Genomic DNA, 26,049 nt, shown 5'->3' on the forward strand with positions numbered 1-26,049 from the left:
ATCACTGGACTGCCATTAAAACCATCCTTAAGTATCTTTAGAGAACAAGGGACTACATGCTCGTGTATGGGTCTAGGGATTTGATCCTTACAAGATACATAAACTCTAATTTTCAGATTAATAGGAATTCCAAGAAATCCACTTCAGGATCAGTGTTTACTCTTAACGGAGGGGCTGTAGTTTGGAGAAGCACTAAGCAATGGTGCATGGCTGACTCCACAATGGAGGCAGAGCATATAGCAATTTGTGAAACTGTCGAGGAGGTTGTCTGACTCTGGAAGTTCTTGATTAATCTGGAAATAGTTCCAAATATGTCAAAATTTATCACCCTTTATTGTGATAATAATGGTGTTGTGGTTAATTACATGGAGTCTAGGATCACAAGCGCGAAAAGCACATTGAGAGGAAGTATCATCTGATACGAGATATTGTGCATCGAAGGGACATGATCATCATGCAGATAGCTTTGGTGCACAACGTTGCTGATCCATTTACGAAGGTCCTCAAGACTAAGGTGTTTAAGGGTCACCTGTAGAGTATGAGTCTATGGAACATGCTACATTTAGTCTAGGAAAGTGGGAGATTTTGTACTGGGCACGTATTGTATGACCTAGTTTCTTGTTTGTGTGTACTTTTGTAATAGTTTAACTTTTATGATGTATACCCCACTAGCTTTAAGACAAGTGAGAGATTGTTGGGGTTGATGCTCTAAATCTCGTTGGTTCTGTAGTTCGTAGTTATAATATACTAACAAATTATTTATTTAATAAAATAAATAGTATTTTATTTGACATTTAGTAGCATTAACCCACAAAACCAATAAAATAAGATCCAAGGTTGTCTTCTATAACTTAAACATGTATATGAAGACATACAGATGAATCATGTTTAAGAGACAACCTAAACGCTCTGTAGTAGATGGATAAGGCTGGATACCTTATCCTTGTGACAATACGAATATGACCCGCTTTGTAGATGTTACAATTATTGTAAAATGCTATAAATGATATGATCTTGATCATTTAGTGGAGACATGTGAGCAAGGATGTTCTATACAAAAAGTTTGTATAAGACCGAACTACGAAATGACTAGTCTCTATAACACCATTGATAGAACAGACTTACAATTGATCAGGATGACCATAGGTGACTTGACTTGAATCCTGAGTGAGTTGTGAACTCCTGCCTATGAAGGCAATCCTTTGATCTGCATGGGTGAGAGTGACTAGTTTAGCCATTTAATATGCCTACCATTTTGGAATTCATCTGATTGGGGAGTTGGAAATGCAGCTACACAAGAAGAAATTCACTCCTTCTCTATAGTTAGAGTAAGTAGAGAAATTGCTCCCTTAAAGACTGATTCCGGGACTTGAACAATGTGGTACCACACCTTTTTCTGGGTCGAGAGGGGTTTGATCATAGTTAAACTATGGCTTATTGTTCATTAGAGGGATCACTGGTACCTAAGGAGTTAGATGTAACCACAAGGTCCAGCTGAACTTACAAGTAATTTATGAACGGTGAATGCACCGTTGATTAGTTATATCCAATGGACACAGAATTATATCTTTAATGCAAAGAGTGTAGCTCTCGGCCTTTAGTGGAGTGATCGATAGTTAATGGAAGTTGGGTAGTTTAATTAAATAGTTCAATTAATTAGCCAAGTACCATTGGATCTTCAATTTATTGGTCCATAAAGTCCCCTCGGTAGCTCAACTGAGATTATTGAGAATCGAATTAATTTTGGATTAATTTGAATTATTCAAATTAATTGAGATAATTAGTTATATATGATATAATTAATATAATGTATTTGATACATTATAATATAAAGTTTAATTTAAGAGGAAATAAATATTTGAATATGATTCAAATATTAATTATATGAATTGGATTCATATAAAAAACTACAGGCTATTTAATATGAATTTGATTTATATTAAATACTATATGGTAAAGGAGAGAATTTTAAACAATAAATTATATTATATATGATATAATATAAAATATAGGTTATATGTTATATTAGATATAACATATAGTTTGATATATATTGTATATAGTAAATTAGTTATTATATAGGGGTCTTTTTAAATATAAAAAAATATTTAAAAATATTTATACTTTATAGCAAAAAGTTCTAAAAGTTCAAAACACTTTTAGAATTTTTTACTATTTATAAGAATTTTCCTAATATATATATAATTACAAATTAGTTTTGTTTTTTAATTTAAATTAATCAATTATGGAGGAACTCCCCTCTTATTCTCTCAAAAAGGATTGTGGAAGTTTTTTTTGGTTTTTTTACAGAAACCCATCTTCTTCCTTGTTAATATAGTAGAGTTCACACACCCAAGGATTACTTTGCAAAATCTTTTTCCTCTCAAATTTTCTCTCATTTCCCTCATAAAAAAGAAAATTAACCCTACGGAGAATACCAAGGTTACTTTGTAGTGGTGTTTGAAGCTGGCTTTTTGCATTGCTGTTTTTTGCGCGTTCGACCTCCAAGGAGAGTTCGTTTAGATTGTGATCAGAGAGGAATTACAGTGAAAAATTGTGACTTCAAGGGTAAGTAATTCCAAACCCTAAGTTTCCTCTCTTATCTATATTGAAGCATACTGTAATTTTAGAATGCATATGGGTTTTCGTATTCTGAATTTTGTTGTTTTTGTAAAATAAAATAATTGGGATCTGATCCACTTCTGCATGGTTTTCACAAACCTTCACTTCAAGGGTATGCAATTTCTTCTTCATTTCCTCTCAATTATTTTTTAACAACGTTTATCCTCTGTGATTCTGTAGGAATTTCTCTGCATTTTCGTTGTTTCAATTTGAATTTCAATTGTATGGCATTCATGAGCTTCTGCAAAGGAATTCTATTCCTTCATATATAACATTTTTCGTTTTTACATTGTAAGATCTATAATGAATTATTAGTCTTTATCATGAAAAATTCTAACAAGATGAAATGTCGTCATGCAAATGAGCATAGTTTAAATAGCATAAAGCTTGTACTATCGAACTTTAATGTCAGAGATCTGATTCTCTCACTTCACATATTATCAAAAGAAATGAAAGGATGGTTTGTACTATGCCAATAATCCCTTCATTGTAGTCTATAAACACATTTGATCTCTCATTACTTTATAGAACAAACCATATTACATTTTCACAAGATTTTATATGGCATGGACTATAACATTACAAATTTTGAACTACAAAGACTAAGTATACATACTACACTTTTGGGCATAATTTTATTGTTAATAGGAAAGAAATTATATTTTTTGTCTCTAGATTTTGAGTTTAGTTTTTATTTTATCTCTATGTTTCAAAGTGTTGCATAGTTAGTCTTTAAGTTTTGAGTTTGGTTTCAATTTAGTCCCTTAAGTTTCAAAATATTACAATTTTATCCTTGAAATTTGAATTTGGTTTCAATTTGATCCCTAGGTTTCAAAATTTTACACTTTTAACCTCAATTTTTTTATTAAATACTCACTTTCATTCATTGATATCAATGTCTATTTATTAACTTAAAATAATTATTTAGTTTAATTTTAATTGTGATGAAAAATAATGAAATTTAATTAATTATAATTATTTTAATTTTAAATTAATTAACAGACATTAACACTAAATATGAGAATTGAGTGTTTAGCGAAAATTCGGGATTGAAAGTGTAAAATCTTGAAACCTAGATACCAAAATGAAACAAAACTCAAATCTCAAGTGTAAAATTACAACTTTAAAATCTAGAAACTAAATTAAAATCAAACTCAAAACTTAAGTTAAGGAAGAGTTATTTGGCACACCATGTAACAAGTTATACTCAATATTACAGCAATCCTAAAAGCATCAAAATAAACACAAACAATAAAGTAAGAGAACAAAACACAAAGTTTGGTAACCCAATTCAGTGAAATACCACATAAATTTGAGGTACAGTGTGCCGATTGAAAGATATTATACTAATGAACAATTAAGCTATTACAACGTTATACTTATCTGTAAATACGATATTTTTACAGTGACATACGAACAACCTAACTTGGTGAATGAAACTTAGGCTCCACGTAAATGTGAGTCTCCCTCTCAATGATAACTTCAATCTTTCTAACTTCAAATGAATATCACTTCATTTGATCAACTTATACTCCCCTAAATATGAGAATTCTTTCTCATGTAACAGATAATGCTTCAAGATGATCTAAAGGAACAAATCAATATCTACAATATTGTAGCTTCACAATATCTTGGATTGACACACCGGTGGTTTACGATAAAACTACAAGACAATGGCACAATTCTCCCTCCAAAGCAGAAACCCTAAAATTAGTGAAACACCTTCTTCAATATGCACAACATAAAAGTATAAATAAACCAATGTCATAATATGTCAAACCTAGAGAAGGAAAATATCCTTAAGGAAAGAATTTTTCAAACATAAATAGCATTGTGAAGAACATTATGTAGAACATCCCGTGGGACAAAAGTAAGAACGAAAGAGCCAACATCTATGGGTCACATCTAAAAGATTTAGCCAACATCAAGGCTCTAACATTAATAACTAAATGTGTAACATTTTGAAACCTAGGAACAAAATAAAAACTAGACCCAAAACCTAGAGACCAAAACGACATCTTACACTTATTTATTATTACTATTAGTTAAACAATATGTAAGTCGGTTAGAATTTCGAAAGTTTATCCTTTAAATCTGAGATATATACTAACGTTCATTACTAAATCGCAACATGAATGAAAGTAGAAGAACAAAGAAATGATTTTGAATAATTGTGCGTGCGTGTGTGTTTGCGTGTGATGCAGTCCGGTCGAAGTTATTAATTAAATGGTTGAAAATAGAAAGGAAAGGGAAAAGGAAATGGGGTATGGGGAGCAATGGAATTGGTAGGGAAGTGAAGGGAGTAAATAGTGGTAAGGTTTTGGAGGCAAAGGATGGCCCATTTTGTGAATGTGCTTTCACTTTCATTACATTTGGGGAAAGGGAAAGGGAAAGGGAAACCTTATCTTGAAACAGCCATATCTTGCCTCCTCCAAATACAAAACGGCCCACTTTCACGGCCCAACAATACCATTTTTTTTCTTTTCTTTTTAATTTCCACTTCTTTTTCTTCTTTCTTTTCCTCCATGCAGCCGTGCACAATCATTTTCACATTTCTTCCCCCTCTTTCTTAATGTCCGACATCATTTTATGATATTGTTTTTTTCTTTTTCTTTTTTATGTCTTTTTCTAAAAAAAAAATAAAAGGATATATAAATTGAGTTTTTTTCCAGTACAACGAGTTGAGTATGTAATGTCTTAAAACTAATTGCCAAAGTGAGTCTAGTTCTATGATAATTGACATGGTCTTTCTCTCTATATAGAGGTTAAATGCTCGATCCCTCATCACGTAATTGTTGTACTAAAAAAATTTTAAAATCAATTAGCTATACATAATAGGAGTAGTTGTTACAAAGTCTTGTTATCTTTTCGGAATACTTAACAAAAGTTGGTGATTGAATGTGTAGTTTTAGACTTTGTTTGTAAAAAAAAAAAAAAAAAAAAAAAAAAAAAAAATTAAAAATTATGTATATATGTGTGCATACACATATATTTACTTAATTTTTTTTATTAATCATTTCGAGCATTATTCAGATAAAATATTAATTGTCATCGTAAAAATAAATGTTTTGATCTTTCATTCTGCGATTGTTAAATTAAAAAAAGAATGGCCTTGCAAATTGTTTTAACATTCTACATAAATTTTAATTTTTAATTAAAAAATAGATTAAAAGATTGGATTTATTTTTAAAATTTTAGCCGAATTCCTGTATATCATTGTCCTTTTTGTTCGGTCTTGAAAAACTAATTGTTTAGTAGACAGGATTTTACTAAAAACAGTTCATATTCATAGGGAGAAATTTGACATAACAAGTAAGAAATCATGAAAAGTATTTTTTTCAAAAAAAAAAAAAAAAAGGTATTGAAGGTTAAAATAAAGGTTAAGCATGATTGAACTGCAAAAATAAATTAAAAAAATAGAAATTTCCAGTAGAAATTTAGCTAAATTATAAATAATACCCTCAAACTTTACCATAGATATATTCTTTTAAATGTCATAATATTATGATAGACATTTCATAAATATTTCAAAACTACCTCTGAAATAAAAATGGTATGTCATAAAAAATAAAAATCGAAATTCGAACACTCACACCCATTTCAAACCCTAATTTCCATCGAGAATTCATCGGATATTGACATCAAAAATAAATTTATAATATTTATAAAAAGTCGAGATAATATTACAACTTTACAAATAAGAAAAAGAAAAAAAAAAAGTTGGGTAGGGCATTTGTGTTGTGAGGAATGAAAGGGACACCCAACCCTCCGGGAATAGAGTCAAACCCAAAACAGTAACACCTAAACCCTTTGCCTTTTAACGTAACAAACCATATTACAGCTACAGAAACCTTGTCCTTTTCTCCCTCCATCAATTCAATATCCAATTCAACCCAATCTCACACACACGTGTGCTTATTCTTGTGCTATATTGAAAAATATACTTTTTTTTTTTTTTTTTTTATTTCGTCTCTAAATTTTAAAATATTATATTTTTAACCTTTAAATTTTAAGTTTTGAATTCGATTTAGTTCTTATGTTTTCAAAATATTATAATTTTATTCGATATTTGAGTTTTGTTTCCATTTTAAGTTGATTTACATTTTTATTAGTACTCACTTTTAGTATTTGATGTTAATGTGTATTATATAGTTTAGAATAATTATGAAGTGAAATGTTAAATTTTGTTGTAATCACGATGAATAATACGAAAACTTAATTAATTATTGTTCTTTTAATTCTTTTGAATTAATTAATAGACATTATCACTAAATATGGAAAGTGGGTATTTAGTAAAAGATTGAGGTTAGAAGTGTAATTATTGAAACTTATAGGGATTAAATTGAAATAAAACTCAATTGATAAAATTGTAACATTTTAAAACTTAGATACCAAACTCCGAACTTCAAGACTAAAAGTGTAATGTTCTGAAATTTAGGGACTAGATGGAAACTAGATTCAAAATCTAGGGACCAAAAATGTATTTTATATATATATATATTTCATTTTTAATTCATATTTTATATTATATGGATTTTCCCCAATTATTTTCCTCTTCTACTGTCCAAACTTGGGGAATACCTACAAGTTCAAGTTTGTACCCAATGCTTTGGAACACTTCCATTTTTAAATAATTCAGCAATCAATTATTGGATTCTCATCCAATTTATTTATAATTATACACAAATTTGACGACTTAAGAACTTTTTGTTTTTAGAGTCAAAGATCAAACTTGGTCAATTTTTCTTTCCTAATTTTCTACTGAGGTGAATGTATTTCAGGCTCATCTCTAGGCTTCTTGTTGTAATAATTATGATGGCCACAATTTGAGTTTGGACTTGAAACTTTTTTCCCCTTTGATGTGTTTTAGACTTGACTTTTAATACATCTCTTATATTGTTATGGTATATATACTAATGACTTGAATTCTACTCAAATTCTTAAATGGCTTTTATCAATATAACCTCTCTCTTTCTATATATATATATTAATTATATTGTTGTATTAGATATGTACTTAATACTTTACCTACAAATTTGAATATTTTAAAATTTATCTTTCTTTCAATATAATTTATTTATAAATGATTTTGCGAGCTAGCAAAGAAATCTTAAGAATATATATATATATATATATATATATATATATATATATCTAGGGACCATATGCTCCAATAATAGAACATTAACTAAATGATCGTGTCGATTAATGAATTACCATTGCTTAATCAATATTATTCCACTGCAAATTATAAATTACATTTTTGTGAACTAAAGTGCAAGCTATATTTAAATTATACTCTTGGGAACTAAAAGAGCAAGTTACATCTAGTGAGATTGTCTTTCATGACTTGTTCATGAGAACAATTATTAGGTCAAAAGATTGGTTTTCCCTAATTATATCTAACCTACTACATCTTTTGACTAGTGTGGAAGAGAACTTCATTTCCCAAATTTCAAAAACATTTCTTTATATGGAAATGATCAGTAGGTTTCATCATATGAGATTATGTTCGAAAATCCTCTATTTGTGACAAGTAGTAGTAGAGTAGAAAGAAAGACAAAAGGAAGTTAGAAAGAGAAATAGTTGAACGTATCATGAGCTATACCCGTCTTGCACAACTGTCACATGAAAAATTGTGATTAGATAATCGAGTGGCTAGTTAAAAGAAATTGAAACTTAGAGAAAAGGAAAGACATAAGCAGTAGAGACCGAATAGCGTACGTTTTTCGTACGCAATACTTGTTAGTTGCATTAATAATGTGAAAGAGGGGGGGGAGGGGAAATGTAGGGAAGAGAAGAAAAGAAAAGGTTGTACTTTAGGGGTGAAATGGGAGGAGGGAGCCACAAGTAATAAAAGGAGGAGGCAATGGATGGGGGGGAAGAAGTAAAGGCTGAGAGGCAGGGGCAGCCCAAGGGTTGGCCTAAGCTTAAGCCCACGTGCTCTACATAAATGCCCTTCAGACAAAAACAATCCCACTCTGCCCCCTCTCTATTTGCCTTTCTCTCAATCTTCTTCTTCCTCTTTCCCTCTACAGTTCTTCCTGTCTCCTTTGAGTTCCTCTCATTGTCCCCTCCGCCGTGGCCTCTCCTCCGCCTCGGCCTCCATCTACCGTCCCCCTCGCTACTACTTTTTCCTGCCCATTGTTCGGCTATTTCCTCCGTTGAGTTTTGACGTAATTTTGTGTGTTTTGTTAGACTAACGGTGATTTAGATAAGTTCAGCTCTAAAAGTATTGTGGTAGTTGCAATTATACCCTCAAATTTTCAATTGTAAAAATTGAACTTCGAATTCATAGAAATGTTAAAACTAGACCTTGAAACTTAAATAATAGTATAAATTATGACAATTGTATATGTTCGGTTGTTTGAAGATTTGGTTTTTTCATTTTGGGTTCAATTTCTATAACCGTTTAAGTTAACGACTCAAATTTTATAGTGGGTGGTTTTTGCAAATTGCCCTTGAAATAACTTAAATGACCCTTTAGAGTTGCAAAGTTTTTTAACATAAATGATGGTAAAAAAACACTATTACTTTGTAGTTTGTTCAAATAATTCCCACATAAATTCAAAGAAGTTTCAATTTTTATCAATTGGGGTCAATTTCTACAAATATTATCGACAAGTGAGAATGCAATCAAAGTCTTACATTGGTTAAATAAGAAGATGATCATAGATTTATAAAGAATGATAACTATCTTCAATGATATGAGACTTCTTGGATGGTTTCAAAATTTGCACTTCAAATAGCCTATTGACTTACACTTTTGGTATGTAGCGATGAAATGACAAGTTGCAAAGTTTTCAACATAAATGATACTTAAAAAAAGAAAAAAAAAATCACTTTGTAGTTTGTTCAAATAATTCCCACACAAATGGAAAAAGGTAAGGGAAAAAAAAACGCAAAGTTTCTAAAAAAAAACAGCAGAACGAACTCTGGCTCTTTTACACAAACAATTCAAATCTGGGAAGAAGTAGTAGAAGAAGAAGAAGAATGGATCCATCTCTAGCACTATTTCCCAGAAAAATGAGTCAGAAGAAACAAAAAAAAAAAAAAAATGAAATAAACAAAGTAATACAGAGTGATGATTAATGGGAGTATTGAGGTTTGAAAGGCTCCCAAAATGGTGTTTTCTTGCTGAAATATCTTGCCACAACTCTAGAATCCAGTATCTTTATAGCTTCTTCTGATTTAATGCATCTTGGTGTTTTGTATTGATTCACAGAAGATCCTTGTGAAACACAAAAATCCATTAATGCATCAAAAGCTCCATGTTTCACAACTCTAATTTCCAATGCCCCAATTGATTTATCTTTGCTTCTGCATCTTCTATATACTGAATCCAATGATTCTTCTATACTTGAACAACATTCTTCCATTAAACCCACTTCAACTACTTCTTCTTCTTCTTCTTCATTTTCTTCTTCTAAATTCTCATTCCCTTCTCTTTTCTTCAGCTCCCAAAATACAACATAATGCCCTGGAATTGACTCTGTATCTGCATAACTTGTATACTCTGTTAACAAAACACCAAGTGGCTCAATAAGCAATTTCGCTTTTGTAATCGCATTTAACAAATCGTCTTCGTTTGTTTTGTCTGTGTCTATGCTTAATACCACGTTCCTTCGATGAATAAACTTGAATTGAGGTGCGTTGTTGTGGAAGCCAGTTACCATTAGAATATCACCAACTCTGTATCTGTATAGCCCTGAACCCACCACAAGGCCAAAAAGAAAAATGTGGGTCAGATCCAAAAACACAAGAAACACAAAAAACAATAAATGGGTCTTTTTTTTTTTTTTTTTTTTTACCTGTGAAAGTTGTGACCACCAATTCATAATATTGACCAAGTTTCACATCAACAAGATCCACTGTTTTCAATTCATCAATTGCTTGAACAGAGCTTCTTCCATTGCAATGGCTTAATTCTCCATCATTTTTCTCCACAGGTAAGAATTCAAAGAAGGCCATATTTGGAAGAAGTGTATAAGAAACATCACAAGGTTTACTCAAAGGATTGAAATTAATCCCAAAATAACACTCAGAAGAAGCATACATGGTAGAAACTAAAGGAAGCCCACCACTATAAAATTCAAGAGTAGGTATATACTGAGCCATTGACCCAGTTACAATGACTTCAATGTATTTAGTTTTAGGCCAAATCTTCTTAATTATACCTTCCCATGATTTCTCACAACACAAACCATCAATCAAATCAGCCAAAGCAGCATTTGGCTTTGTAAGGATTGAAGAAACAGCAACTCTGCAATTTGGGTCAGTAATCCATTTACTAATTTCCCCATTTCTTATATTATCACTCAATTCTTTCCAATAATCTTCTAAGAATTTGATAGCTCTTAGAAAAGCAGAAGCAAAAACTGCACCAACTCTTAAAACTTCATCTCTTTGTACTAACCCACAAAGCAATTGACAGTACATACTCTGTTTACTATCAGAACAGAGGATTGTTTCATCAGGACTTGTGTACACATTGTACTTATTAAAAGGCCTATTTCTGAAGTTTTTACTTTTGTAATAGCTTGTCAAAACTGGCCTTGCCATTAACCCAGATGGGGTACTCATTTCTGGCTTTATAAACAAAAGATACATCCCTTTTCCTTCTTCCAAACCATCCACATACCTGAAAAAAAAATTCAACAATTTTCCTCTAATGTTTAAAGAAGAAAAAAAAAAACAAAAAAAAAACCCAATTGCAAAAGTTTACTGTTTTATTCATACTTGTTTAAGACAGGTACAAGGAGATTGTAAAAGAATGTCTTTCTGTCCAAATCTTCAGTTGTTGAAGGCATCATTTTTGGCTGTCCACCAGAAGTTCCAGAGCTGCAAATATTTGGAGTTGAATGAAATTTTTTTGAAAGTGATTGAGAAATGAATGAAATTTAATATTACCTTGTGAGTAACTCAGTGATGGGTTGAGATGAAATTATTTGAGAAGGTTCACCATTGGCAATTCTCTCAATATAAGGCTTAATGTCTTCATAGTTGACCACAGGAACAGAGTTTTTGAAAGTTTGGAGATCAAGAGAATGGCCATTGAGGAAAGTGTTGAGATATTCTGTGTTGAAATTTTGTGTAAGAATCTTCTGAATCACTTGTTCTTGAATTTGCTTTGCATTTTGTGTAAGATCTTCAAGCAGCTTCAAACCAGATTCATTGTTGGTGGGATCAAATTTTGGCAACATCTTTTTTCAGGAAGAATTGAAGAAGAAGAAGAAGAAGAAGAAGAAGAAGAAGAAGAAACAAGAAAAGGGTTTGAATTTCAACACAAAGTGCTTGACTTTTGAATTTTAAACATTGCAATGAATGAAACAGCAAAAGAAAGGTAGCTTCCTTTTTTTTTTTCTTTTTCCTCTGTCAGTTCATAACTATAACTATAAACTGACAATTTCACTATGCAATTTTTTTTCTTTGTGAAGGGATTCTGTTTTCCAGGTATCTGTAATGGCAGGGAGGCAGAAGGGGAAAGGATTAAATAACAGATTCTGAAGGGGTTTTTTTATTATAAATAAAAATTAAGGGGGAAAAGTTTACAAATACAAAAAACAAAAAGAAGGAAATGTAAGGGAAGTAGAGGCTATGGAGGTCCTACACATGTGGCCTTGTCTGGTAAACTGTGAATTATTAAAATGGAGAGGAGGAAAAAAAAAAAAATTACAGGTCAAAACTACCTATTTATTGGCTATATTTGCAGATAGCCTCATGTTTCAACAATTTTTTTAAAATATAAAAATAGTTTTTGTAAGCTCATTCACTCTGAGACTCCCAATTTATGTCGTCGTATTTTTTTTTTTTTTTCATTTTCTAATCAGGGTTGGTACCAAGTATAAGAGTTGAGTTCCATTCTTAGTCGAATTTAAAAAAGAAAAAAATATATTTAGAAATTACTATTTTTACTTTCCAAATTTTAACTTGTTTTTGAAAACATGGGTAAAAAGTAGATATCAAAACAAAAGATTTAGTGGTGGAATAGGTGTTTATAGACTTAATTTTTAAAAACCAAAAATAAAAATTGGACTTTAATTTTTAGTTTTTTGGTTTAGAAAATTAAGCTTATTTTCTTTCAATTTCTTACAATAGTTTGCATATTTCTTAGATAAAAGAGTTGAATTCTTGGCCAAATTTCAAAAAAAAAAAAAAAAACTATTTTTTTAGTTTTCATAACTTGAATTGAGTTTTAAAACATTGGTAAAAAATAGTTTTTGTTTTTGAAATTTGGCTAAGAATTCAAATCTTTTACTTAAGAAAGAGTTTTTAAAAGCGTTATTAAAAAGTATATAACAAAACAAGAAATTTAGAGGTATAATGGATGTTTATAGGTTGAATTTTCAAAACTAAAATTAAAAAAAAAAAAAAAAACCAAATTGTTAACAAATCGGGGTCTCAATTATTCAATCACAATTTACTATGTGATAAACCCTTTTTCCTTCTTTTTTTTTTTGAAAAAAATACCTTTTTAATTCATAAATTTTGGATCTAATTTCTATTTAGTCCCTAGATTTCAAAATGTTACACTTTTAGTCCTAAGTTTTGAGTTTGATTTCAATTTAGTCCCTAAATTTTAAGATGTTACAATGTTACCTTTGATAATTGAGTTTTCATTTCAATTTGATCTATGAGGTTTTAAGTTTACACTTGTAACCTCAATTTTTCCTTAAATACTCATTTCTTTTCTACGCTAATATCTATCAATTAATTTAAAAGAATTATAGTTTAATTCAATTTTACTATTCGTTCATCATTATCAATATTTCAATCTCAACAAACGAGGAATAGATGTTGGTGATTCAATTCCCCGAGCTTGTTCCATACCCTGAAAAAAAAATGAGTGATACTGATAATATGAGAGATTATGAGTATTCATTTTAAAATCTCACTTCACAATTATTTTAAATTAGTTAATAGACTTTAACGTTAAATACAAAAAGGAGTATTATATTTAATTTAAAAAAAAATAAATATTGAAATTTAGATATTAAATTAAAACAAAACTCAAATTTCAATGGTAAAAATGTAATATTTTTCAAATCTAAATTGAAATCTAAGTCAAAACTCAAAATAAAAATGTAAGATTTTAAAAAATATAAACCTGATAGAAACTAAATTAAAGATTTAGAAATAAAAAGAAAATAATTTTTTTTTTCAAATACTTTTGAAGATTTTATTTAATATATAATTAAAATAGATTTTACAGAGATGAGTGTAGCTTGAAAAGCGGCAAAATAATTCTCTATAAACGATTTTAAGTATAAATGGAACAATAAATGTGAGAGTTGGCTTAAAGTCTTAGTTCTTAGAATACTTCAATTTATATCTGTGAAGAGAGAGAGATAGAAAGAAGAAGAAAAGGACATGATTAAGAACTGTCTTTTCAAGCAAATAATCCAAGAAAAAAAACGTATGAATATTGGCAATCATCGACATTTCACTTTACAGCTCTCTGCTGCTTCAATAAAGATATCACTTTTAATTTCCTCCTTTTCTATTTTTCTTTTTTTCAATTGTGGATATTCATATGATACCATACAAATAAATACACTTGCATTTCTTTTAAATAAACTTCCGAGTTTAGTATATTTAATTATCTAATTTTAAACATATTTACTAAATAGATGTACTCACGAATTAAATTTAAAATTTGAGCTATATAGCTTGAATGGAATTAGAATTTAATCTTTATAATTTGATAAAATCTTAAAATATTGATAATTACAATGGATAGTGTTTTTAAAGTTAATAATTAAGTGTGTGACGATATTTTTTTAAAAAATATAAATATAACAAAATCTATCCGTGATAAACTATGTCGCTAATATGCTTCTATTAGCAATATGGTTTATCACTACTAGCTTTCGAGAGTTTATCTAAATTTGACTATATTTTTTTTTAATTCTTTTGCATTATGCCATATCTACATATACATTAGGTCTGATTACTATATTTGTCATTATCCTAAAAATGTTTATTCCCTATCATAGAGACTAATTTTATGAGGATTTTATCAAACTATAGGGACTATTTGTGAGATTTTAATAGGATTAAATTCTGATTTTTAAATCATAGGAACTAAATTCTAATTTAAGTCTTGCTTGGTAATCATTTCGTTTATGGTTTTTAGTTTTCGAAAACTCCTCCTCATTTCTTACAATGATTTGTATATTTCTTAAGTACAATGGTTAAATTCTTAACCAAATTCCAAGAATAAAGATAGTTTTTTTAAATTTTTTTTTTTTTTCATATTTTGGTTTGGTTTTTTAAACCATTAGTAAAAAGTAGATAAAAAAAGATGAAATTTGAAGGTGAAAGTAGTATCTATGGATTTAATTTTCAAAAATAAAAATAAAAAATTAAATAGTTATCAAATGAGATTTAATTAAAAAAAAAAAAAAAAAGATATTTTAAGGAGAAAAAAGCATTATTTTTGGCTGTGATGTGGAAGGGTTTAAACCAGCAGGTGACATGAAATATAAGAACAACAAAAAAGAGTTGCTGTCTAGAAATTAGAGAGATTTTAACAATATTGGCATTGAAATGTAAGGGAGATTTTGGTTTAATTAAAGTGCTTAATTAACAGTAATTAAGAAAAATTGAACATCTATAAATACTAGGTTGGGTTCTAATCACAATAACAGTATCAGTATGTTCCAAAAATATATTTAAATCCAAAACTGAATCAATTATGATTAAACTCATAATAATGTTTCGACCAAAATATTCAAACCATCAGACAGACAACCTGTGGTTTTCATTAATTAATAACCTGTTCTTGTTCAAGTCATCCCATTTTGGAACCTTGTAACTAAAGATATATATATATATATATAATAAAATTAAGACACTATATATGATGTGTAATTCAATAATTCCAAAAATAAATCAAAAGGGTTTTTTTTTCTTTTTCTTTTTAGTAAGTAAATCCAATATTATTTAAAAAAAAAAAAACATATGAATCAATGAGAAAATGTAGTTGCAAAGAAACAGGTGCAACCCAACTAGTAGGAAAGTGTTTTTCCTAGGTTAAAAAATAATTACGATTCCTAAACTTTTATGAAAGTAATAATTTAGTTCCTTAGTTTTGATATGTAACGATAAAATCTTTATATTTTCAATTTGTAATAAATTAATCATTGAACTTGAGTATATAATAGTTTAGTTTTGTACTTTCAAATTCGTAACATTTTAGTTCCTTACATTAAAAAAAAAAATCAAAATCTGATGTCAATTTTAATTATTTTATGATGTGACTTTGTATTCTATAAAAATTTTGAGTCTGTATTTAGTTTATCAATTTATTTATACAAGAAATCTTACTAAATCTTAACAATAATTTCTACAATAGAGATTAAGTCGTTAAAAATTATAGAGTATAAACACTAAATTGTTACATAGTAAAGTTCAAAGGTTAAATTGTTACAAACTTGAAAGTACATAGATTAAATCATTACAAATCAAAGTTCAGTAACTACTAACTAAAATCTCGTTTGGTAACCATTTCGTTTTTTGTTATTTGTTTTTGAAAAATACATCTATTTTCTCTCGTTTCTTACGATGATTTGCATATATCTTAAGTACAATGGTTGAATTTTTAGCTAAATTCCAAATTTTAAATTCCAAAAACAAGTTTTTAAAAGCTACTCTTTTTAGTTTTTAAAATTTAGCTTTATTTTTTAAACCATTTGTAAAAATTAAATAACAAATGAAGAAATTTGGAGGTAGAAATAATGTCTATAAACTTAATTTTTAAAAACAAAAACAAAAAAATAAGGCCCAATTTGGTAATTATTTAGTTTCTTGTTTTTGTTCTTTAAAATTAAGGACGCACTACTTCAACATTCAAATTTCTTCCTTTGTTATCTATTTTTTACTAATGATTTAAAAATAGAAGTTAAATTTTGAAAACTAAAAAAAATAGTTTTTAAAAATTTATTTTTGTTTTTAAAATTTATCTAAGAATTCAACAATTGTACTTAAGAAGATGCAAACCATCGTAAGAAATTAGAAGGACATAAGGTTAATTTTTAGAAAAAAAAATGAAATGACTACTAAAAAATGTAAATAATTCTTAAATAGATTCTAAATGGTTACTTGTACGAAAATTTAGGAGCTAAAAGCGATCTGTTAGCTAAGTTTTGTGAATATATATGCAGAGTATTTAAGGGGAAAAGTAGGTAAAGAAGAAATTAATGATGAAGTTACTTGGGAAAAGAATAAAAAGACTTTGTTATAGGGATTGTTGTGTTGGTTATATAAGGAATGAAATCCGATTCCTTTTGGAAAAATGAAAAGAAGAATATAATAAATAATATGTGAAGCCAAATTGAAGCTTCACATGAAAGCAAGCAAAACTGTTTCATTTTATTTTTTTACCATGAAAAGAAGAGAGATGGTATTCTAAGAAATGTTATATGCTTTTCATCATTACTAAAAAGATTTATGTCATAAATAAACTGAAATACGAAAAATATTTAAAATAAAATAAATAATGAATATTGGAAATAATGAATTATAAAAGAGAAAGTCCAAAATGTACTGCAATGTACGGGAAAGTTCAAGATTTGGATGTTTATTGGAATATGGAAATAAGATTATAACACTTTCATGTTTTTTTCTCTGCCACATTACCAAAGTATGTGCCCCATGCCTCATTCTTTCACCCTTTTTTTTCTTCTAATTTTCAAATTTTTAAAAATATCTATTCTTAAATTTTGGAAATTATAAAAATTCATAAGTGAATTAATTTATATCTTCCTTCAAATTTCGTTTTAGAATCATCGTTTGAAAATTATCATTCTATCAATTAAACTTCTCAAATTGTTATAATTAGTCAATCAATTGAGATTTATTATTAAGATTACTTGTTGTAATCGTCTATGCATCAACTCTTATGCCTATAAACTTCTTCAAATATGTCTGATTAGTAAAATGAACTGTTAGAGTTGATGTATGAGTGATTTAATTCTAACTGAAATTCTAAATTGATATTTTTCCTTCAAAATATATTTTGGCCCAGTAAGTTTTGAAAGGCTACACTATTACCTTAACTTCTATTTGCTTTTAAATTTAAAAATATTACATTTTTATCCTTCAGTTTAATTTCTATTTGCTCTTTCATATTTTATATTTAGGATTTCACTAATGCTTACTTTTAGTTATATGTTTGTTAATTAATCTTTTATAAACTAACTTAAAGAACGAAACTAGTTTTCGTGACTATTAAAATTAATTTTAAGTATAAATCATAATTATTTTAAATTAAATAGTTGAAAGTTAATACCAAAAACAAAAAAATGTGTATTAGTAAAAATTCGGTGATCATAAAAGTATAAAATCTAGAGATCTAGGGATCATATGAAAGACTCAAAATTCAAAAATAAAAATGTAACATTTTGAAATTTGAACTTTATACCTGAAATAAAATAAATATATATATTTTTAACATTATATTATTGATTAAAAGATTTAGTAGTTTAAATTTTGCTAACCACCTATTGTTATACTAAAAAAGAAAAAAAAAAATGATGGGGTGAAATGAAAAAGAGTATTTTATGTTGTGTCATTTTTGCAATGTTGTAGTGGTGTTTGGTGTTAATTAAATTAAAGCTGGGAATTTAAAGCGTGTGGGAAAGGCAAATTAAGAAGCTAAACAACAAATCAATTGGATTTAATTAATTAATTAATTAATCAAGGGGATATTATTATAAGAAAATATAATGAAATTTCATCATTCAAAACGGGATTTGCTAGATTTTGCTTCATGGGTGGTCTTCCTTATTATTTAATTAAGAAGATAACAACTGAAAATAAAGGGAATTGCAGAAAAGAACAAAGTTAGAGTGTTATTTAAAATTTTAGATTATTAATTAATTTGAAAAGAGAATATAATACACACAATAAACCCTCGAAATGGGCAGAGAAGAAGGAGCAAAACAAGGGGTGATCCATGGCCAAACTTTGAGGAATACTGGATGAAACACCTAAAAAAAATATATTTTTGGGTATAGTTTTTATTTGATTCACAAAATGTTAGTACTTATGTTTGAAAAGGTTACAATTTTATGTTTGAGGTTTGAGTTTTAGGTTTCAAGATTTATACTTTTTATTTCGTTTTTAAATTTTAAAATCTAAATGATGTATAGTTTTGTTGGTTTTTCTTAAAAATGAATTGATAGACGTTGTTAAGTAAAAATTCAATAAATATCAAATTAAAACAAAACTTAAACAGTAACCTATCCTCAAAGCAATTGATAAAGTATTTTTTTTTAAAAAAAATTGTATATGAATAATGATAATAATAAATTGGTAAGCATTAAATAAGATCTCGAAGGGAGTTGACCCATTGGAATATAATAAGAATAGAGATGAAAGAAAGAAACAAAAAGAAATTAATGATCCATCTTGATTTTATGATTGTTCGTCACCCTGTCGACAGGCTTTATTATTAATCCAATTTGAAGTTTTTAAAATAATAAATTCCCTCTCTTACGTGTTTCCATTTCAACTTCTCTTCCAACCCAGCATCCTCTCTCTCTCTTTGATCAATTAAACCTTACCCTCCATTTTTCATTTTTCTAATTTTACAACCAAACATTATATATATATATATATATATATATTTTATGTCATATGTGTTGATACAATATTAAATTTATTTTTATTTATAAACTTAAATTTTTAAGTCAATCGAGGAGTTATTACTAATCTGCTTTGTTTGTTTTGCAAGAAGTATGTGGAGTCGTCAAGTCATGTATTATGGAGGTGCAAATTCACTAAAGGTATTTGGTTTAATTATTTCCCTTCCTTCTGTCAATTTTTGGATGGTGTCAGGGATTACTAGAGCCCAATGAATTGCTAGGTCGAGACTATGAAGGCGTTTTCTGGTTTGGATTAGGAGAACATGACCATACTTTTGTGGATGTGTGGGAACTATCGTAATCTGGTTAATTCTTCCAACTCTAATCCTGATGGGATTATTCTGAGACGGAAGATATTTGTGCATGTTGAGGAGCTTAGTTTGTGGATTGATGGGGTGCCCTTGTTGCGTAGAGGAGTGAGTCAATTGAGTCATGGGTCGCAGTCCCTTTTTGGTTCTAGCCTCAGAAGATCAATACCGATGCTTCTGTGGATTGATGTTGAAGGTGCAGGTGGTATCAGTTAGTTGGTCTATGATTTCATTGGGTCTCTTATTCTTGCTGGGTGTGAGCGAGTGGTGAAGAATTGGGGCATAAAAAAATCTTGAAACCCTTGCTGTGATCAAGAGGCTGTCTGATCTTCTTTCCAAGTTTAACGGTGGCATCTTCCCCCCTCTAATTGTGGAATATGATTGAGCTGAATTAATTTAATTATAATGAATTTAGTTCTTTTGAATTTGTTGATAGACGCTAACACCAAAAATTTGAAGTGAATATTAACTGAAAAATCAAAGTTAAAGTGTTAATCTTGAGAAACCCAAAAACTAAATTGAAATAAGACTCAAAATTGAATAATAAAAATATAACTTTTTGAAACCTATATATCAAATAGAAATTAAACACAAATCTCAGAGGTAAACATTATGAAACTTATAAATCAAATAAAAACTACGCTCAAATTAAATTATATATTTTGAGATTAAGATATGTTATTTATTTTTCTATGTTATGTGAGTATTAATAATATAGATATAGTAAATACTTGATCAATCTGGACCTTTTGATTTACAATATATATATATATATATTGCCTTTTTCTTTTATCTTCAACTCCAAGCAAACAAATTGACCATTTTTTAGTAATATTTGATCTGAATTGCTATTTTGCATGGCCTTATAAATACATAAATCTCTAAAGACAGTACTCTCTTTCCTGTTGATTGGACTTTAATCCCATATGAGATATGATCCACTCCTCTAACTACTTAATTACCTGTTTTTGTAAGTTGTTTTTATTTTTTAACTCTTATCATAATTTAAGCCACAACTTATAAATTATATATTATGTTGTTGGTTGCAAATTTTGGAAAGATTGGAACCAACAATTAAGGGTTTTTGTAACTCCTATTTATATATATATATATATTTGAAAAGTTAGCCTATAAATATGAGATATATTTGAGGTTTTATCTTAAAATAAAAGAGTTATTCATGTTATAGGTATTAGGAAAATTATTTTAAATGATAAAACTGTTAAAAATATTTACAAGATATAACAAAATTTTATAACTATCAATGATAGACGATTATAGACACTAATAAACTTTTATCCGTGTTTATCAATGTCACTAGTTTATTAGCCTATCAACGATAATTCTAAAATTTTGCTATATTTTGTAGATATTTTAGTGCATTTTTCTATATTTAAAAATAACCCTAAATATTAACTATTTTTTTTGTAATTATTTGGTTTTTTATTTTCTGTTTTTGTTTTTTATTTTTAAAAAGTAGCTTGGTTTGTTAACTGGCTTTTTTTTTTAAACATTAAAAACGTTTTTTAAAATTTCTTTTAAAAAATATTCAAAAATCATATAAAATGGCTTTCAAAAACCAATTTCCTTTTTGCATAAATCACAATATAAAATTTCAATTTTACAATTTGTTTCCAGTTTTTCTTTTAATATATTTCAATATATAATTTTAATTTTATAAGATTTTAATATTCTATCGAGAAATATTTCAAAATTGCATATTATTTTATTTGATAAACTGAAAATATATTATGTAATTAGAACTGTTTTCAATCAATTATATGAAATTAATATTGGTTATGTTTTAGAAAATAATTGGTAATTTTGATTCATTTTCCAATAATTATTTTTTTCTTTTTGAAGAGATTCGTTTTCCAATAATTTGGAACTGTTTTCTTACCATTGTTTTCTTCACTGTAGCTTTATTTTAATATTATAAGATTGTTTATGAATTTGACCTCAAATCATGTGAGTTAAAATAAGCTTCGACATATAGCTCTAACATAATTAGATTAAATATTAACTTTAGATGAAAACTCAATTGCTATTTTTACAAATTTTGTTGTTTTTATTAAACAAAATTTTGATATATATATTCAAAAATTGAAAAATAAGGAAACTAAAGTACCAAAATTTTGATTTTTTTTTTTTTTATAGAGACCGATAGAATCAGTATCTATCAATAATAGAAATTGATAGAAATCTATTATTGATAGACGCTCATAGAAATCTATCGATATTTTTCTTTTTTCTTTTTGATATTTTTTAAATAGTTTGACATTTTTTCTATATGTATTATTATTTATATAAATAAAGATTTTGAATTTTTTTTTTTTGGGTACCTTTTAGATCTCCCTTATCATTAATTGTTCCTTAATTTGTTAGTGCAACATATAGAGCATTTGTCTTGTAGTTGATGGAGCAGTTACAATAATGCTACATTCAAAATAACTTAGCGAGTTTCCTGTACGTTAAGAGGACAAAAAAATTATGAACATAGTTTGCTATTCATTCTAAAGGGGAAAAATTATCAATTAATACTTTTTTTCTGTTTTGTGTTCTTTAAAAATCAAAAAAAAAAAAATAGTTATCAAACAAGTCGGTAGTTTTTTTTAAATATCAGATATATGTGATTTTTATTTTTAAGGAAACAAACCAAAATAGAAAACAAATTATATAAAGATCAAAAACCAAAAATTTAATTTATCAACCCTATTTGCAATTCTTTTATTACTTGTTATTCACTTTATTTTGTTTAGAATTTGGCCGAATTTTTATTTTATTTTTTATAAAAAAATTGATAATCAATGTGTACAACAAAATTGAGAGAAAACAAATAAAAATTTCTAAAACCAAAATCCTATTATCAAATGGGACCTTAAAAACCTAATTTTTTAGAAAGAAAAATTGACTTACAACTCAAATAATATGTTTTCAAGAAATGTAAAAAGTTCAAAAAAAGAAAAATTGAAGAAACAAATGTAATCTTTTAAAATAAAAAACCCAATTATCAAACAAATTAGGGAAAATTGCAAAAACCACCTCGAAGTATGGTGGCGGTTGCAATTACACGTTTAAACTTTCAATTGTAAAACTTAGGCCCCTAAACTTCCACAAGTATTAAAATTGTACCCTCAAACTTACAATAATTGTAGAAATTGGACGCATAAGTGATAATAATTAAACTCCCAAACTTATGCAAATGTTACAATTTATACAATTATGTAAGTTTGAAAGTCCAATTTCACCAAATTTTAATACTTATATAAGTTTGAGGACTTAATTTTCAAAATCTAAAGATTAAGGGTATAATTGCAACTACCACCGGATTTTTATCTTAGAGGATGATCCTCTTTTATCTGCAATGGCAACATTTACCTCTGCTTCCTGTTTCTTAGTTTTCAAGAGAGACTGATAAGTCTGTAGCTCATTGAGAAGAGTGGTCAAGTTATATTCTATCTTGTTCATCATCACATTTGTGTGGAACTGTAAGAAGCTCTTTGGAAGAGATTCTAGGAATAAAACTTACTTGACTTTTCTCGTCTATGATAGCTCCGTTTACTTTTGGCACATTGAAATGGACTATCATGTCTAGGACATGTTCTCTAACAGAGACCCCTTCTTTCATACGGCAGTTATAAACGTACTTGATAGCATCATGTCTAAGAGAGAAAGACGATTGTCCAAACATCCCTCGCAGAGATTCCATAATCTCTTTTGCGGTATGCATGCGATCGTGTTTCTTCACCAAAACATTAGATATGCTGGCAAGAATATAGGCTAGGCCTTTTTCATTTACCCTTGTCCACTTGTCATATGCTTCCCAAACAGTTCGATTTGCGTTTGAGCCGGAGTTAAGAGGACATTCCTCAGTTAAAACGAACCTTAGATCATCTATTACTAGTATTGTATTCAGGTTTGATTTTCATGTAGCATATTTGTCCCCATTAAATTTCTCAGAAGCCAGTAACTATATTAATGAGCTAGTCATCTCTGACAGTATAAACAAATTCTATTAGTGAATTACTTTTAAATCCAATCATGTTTTAGCAAAGTAATAATGTATCCAAATTTCATTATTTTATTTGCAATGATACTTTATTGAGTCAGAATAGATGCTACCTAGGGGCAATCAAATACTCCTTCACTGAAGCAAGACTTTCTTGACTAAATACTAATTCTAGAATAACTCATTATCCTATAGTCATTTAGTTATCGTTTTTGATCAAGAACTTATTAACACTTAGTAATTCTCGTAAGTGTAATCCTCCATTTTCAGACCTCAGAGGTTGGTCTCAACGATGATACCGAATTAGAGAGTCAAGGTTGGGAACCAACCTAAGAAATCCTATCCATTTCTAAAGTTTGAGTTGTTCTGGATCCCATGTTACAACCCTCTGAGGGGATAGCCTCCATAAAACAACTAGTGTATGTCGCATAAAGTCGACAAACAGGCGCAACACAAGAATCTCACGGTCTAAACTAATGGAAGAGACAACAAGACATGTTGACACACATCCTTCACCCACTTACTATGAACTACTTCTCATATTCACCTTGCTAATGACCTATGCAAACACTTTCCAAATGGAGATCACTCCCAGGATGATACAAAACCGAGCATGAATCTCACGGTGTGAACTATCAGGGACGTGAGAGCTAAGAATAATATATCGTATATATTATTAATCTCCAACCGAAGTGTTCTATTTGTTTTGGGCAAAAACTTACTTAGGTATATTCTGGCTAATAAAAAACCTAAGTCTAGGCGATTATCTAAGTATAACATTTATATTTGGATTTAACCTACGATGTCTAGGTGATAAACCAGTTTTAAAACGTTGCATCACTCACGCATACTCATAAAAATGGGTTAACAACACTCAGTTATTCGGTTATAATCCCAGGTAGGAGATGTTTTGTAAACTATCAACTTAAATACCTTTAGCCTTAGACAGAATTATAGACTGATTGAGTTTGTAACCAAATTTTACAAGATAACGACCTATTTTAACTATTATAACAAAATTTTATTTGTTAACCTTAGGTGAGCATGCATCTTGTCATTGTTATGGATTTTAAATGTCTAATCCGGTTTTTATAACAATTATAAAACAGTAGACATGTTGATCATCCATAACATTCACCAAGTATTTCGGGATTTAATATAACACTTCATATTAAATACTTGAAACCCTAAACATGCATACTATATATTATAACTCTTTATAACATACTTTCAATGCATGTTTCATGCTTCCTATTGTGGGATTTTAAATCTGCATGACATACTATATATACATATACAAGTTTTATTTAATCATAACATACATTCACAATGCATAAATAATTAAACACACATTGATATGGACCAGTTTTGGCATTTCAAGCAAGCAATTAACATAAATTATTACAATAATAATAATAATAATAAAAACTCCTTCAAAGTACTTCTGGTCTTCATGAACTGACTAAACCGGACCTGAACCGGATCTCTAAAGCACCAAAACAAGTTGAACCGCCCAAAATGTGGTTGAACCAAACCTTTTTTATCCGAACCGACTAAACTAGTTCACTTGAACTGCTGGTCGGGCCGCACAATTCAATTTGGGCTGGGATGAGAAGCGTTGCGATGTTTCATCCCAGCATTACAATGCCACGGGCAAATGAAGAACAATGTTGCAACGCTACCTGGCAGTAGTTTCAAAGTTGAAAATCTATAGTTGACCTCTCTTGCTTCTTTCTCCAATTACAGCCTAATTACATCTCTATTGACTTTAACAAGTTTACAAACTCTAAATCACACATTAAGGCCCATAAACAAAGAGCCAATTAGAACAATTAACACTTAATTGAAGAGAATTTAATTGCCAAAACTGAACTTATCCATATCAGCAACCATTTTCATATAATCTATGAAAATCACCTACTAAGTTAAAATTACAAATTGAGTGCTTAAATCATGCTCGGATACCAATTGTTGGAATTAGCATGCACTTAGCGGAAGCAAATAGAATCATTAAACACTCCAATTCATCAATTTTAGCAACTAAGAAAGCATGTTTATAATAGAAAATGGGGTTTTGAGAAGTTACTTTTGAAGACAGTCTTCAATTCACGAAATTTAGTTTCAATCTCCTCAACAACAAGGTATAAACCACCAATTAATGTTCTCTACTATTCTCTTGGATCTTAGATTGAATTGTAGGATTCAAAATGAGTTGAAGTTAGGAAATTTTGAGAGGAAACAATTGATTTCTCCTAAAGAGAGAAGAACTCCTTCTTCAACCTCTCAAAACTAGAAATTACACTTTGCATGACTTTTCCTCGGCAAAACATGAGCTGCCTTTTGTGAGCTTGATCATGCAAATCCATTACATCAAACCCTGACAACTTCTACTTAGAGAAATTAGTGCGATTGGTGTTGTCTAAAGTGGGGAGGACCCACTAATTTGAATTTTTCTAATTAA

At 28.7% G+C, this 26,049-nt stretch overlaps 1 protein-coding gene across 1 annotated transcript; it reads right to left on the bottom strand.

Annotated features, from left to right (window-relative positions):
* Positions 1-9,507: 9,507 nt before the first annotated feature.
* LOC120087874 (indole-3-acetic acid-amido synthetase GH3.17-like) lies at positions 9,508-12,081 on the bottom strand. The gene is made up of 4 exons (XM_039044858.2): positions 11,533-12,081; positions 11,362-11,463; positions 10,434-11,263; positions 9,508-10,330 (listed from the first exon to the last, which is right to left on the bottom strand). Exons 1-4 carry the CDS (start codon positions 11,823-11,825, stop codon positions 9,711-9,713), a joined length of 1,845 nt encoding a protein of 614 aa, XP_038900786.2. The 5' UTR covers positions 11,826-12,081; the 3' UTR covers positions 9,508-9,710.
* Positions 12,082-26,049: the final 13,968 nt, after the last annotated feature.

Source organism: Benincasa hispida, chromosome 1, assembly GCF_027475165.1.
Source record: "Benincasa hispida cultivar pf3 chromosome 1, pf3_genome.v1.1, whole genome shotgun sequence".
Lineage (NCBI taxonomy): Eukaryota > Viridiplantae > Streptophyta > Magnoliopsida > Cucurbitales > Cucurbitaceae > Benincasa > Benincasa hispida.

What these genes read in the sequence shown, in the direction of transcription:
- LOC120087874 (XM_039044858.2), bottom strand. Translation starts at nt 11,825, where the DNA reads ATGTTGCCAAAATTTGATCCCACCAACAATGAATCTGGTTTGAAGCTG. An exon ending in ATCACTGAGTTACTCACAAG is followed by an intron (nt 11,464 to 11,532) that starts GTAATATTAAAT and finishes AAATATTTGCAG; the next exon opens with CTCTGGAACTTCTGGTGGAC. An exon ending in CTTGTACCTGTCTTAAACAA is followed by an intron (nt 11,264 to 11,361) that starts GTATGAATAAAA and finishes TTTTTTTTTCAG; the next exon opens with GTATGTGGATGGTTTGGAAG.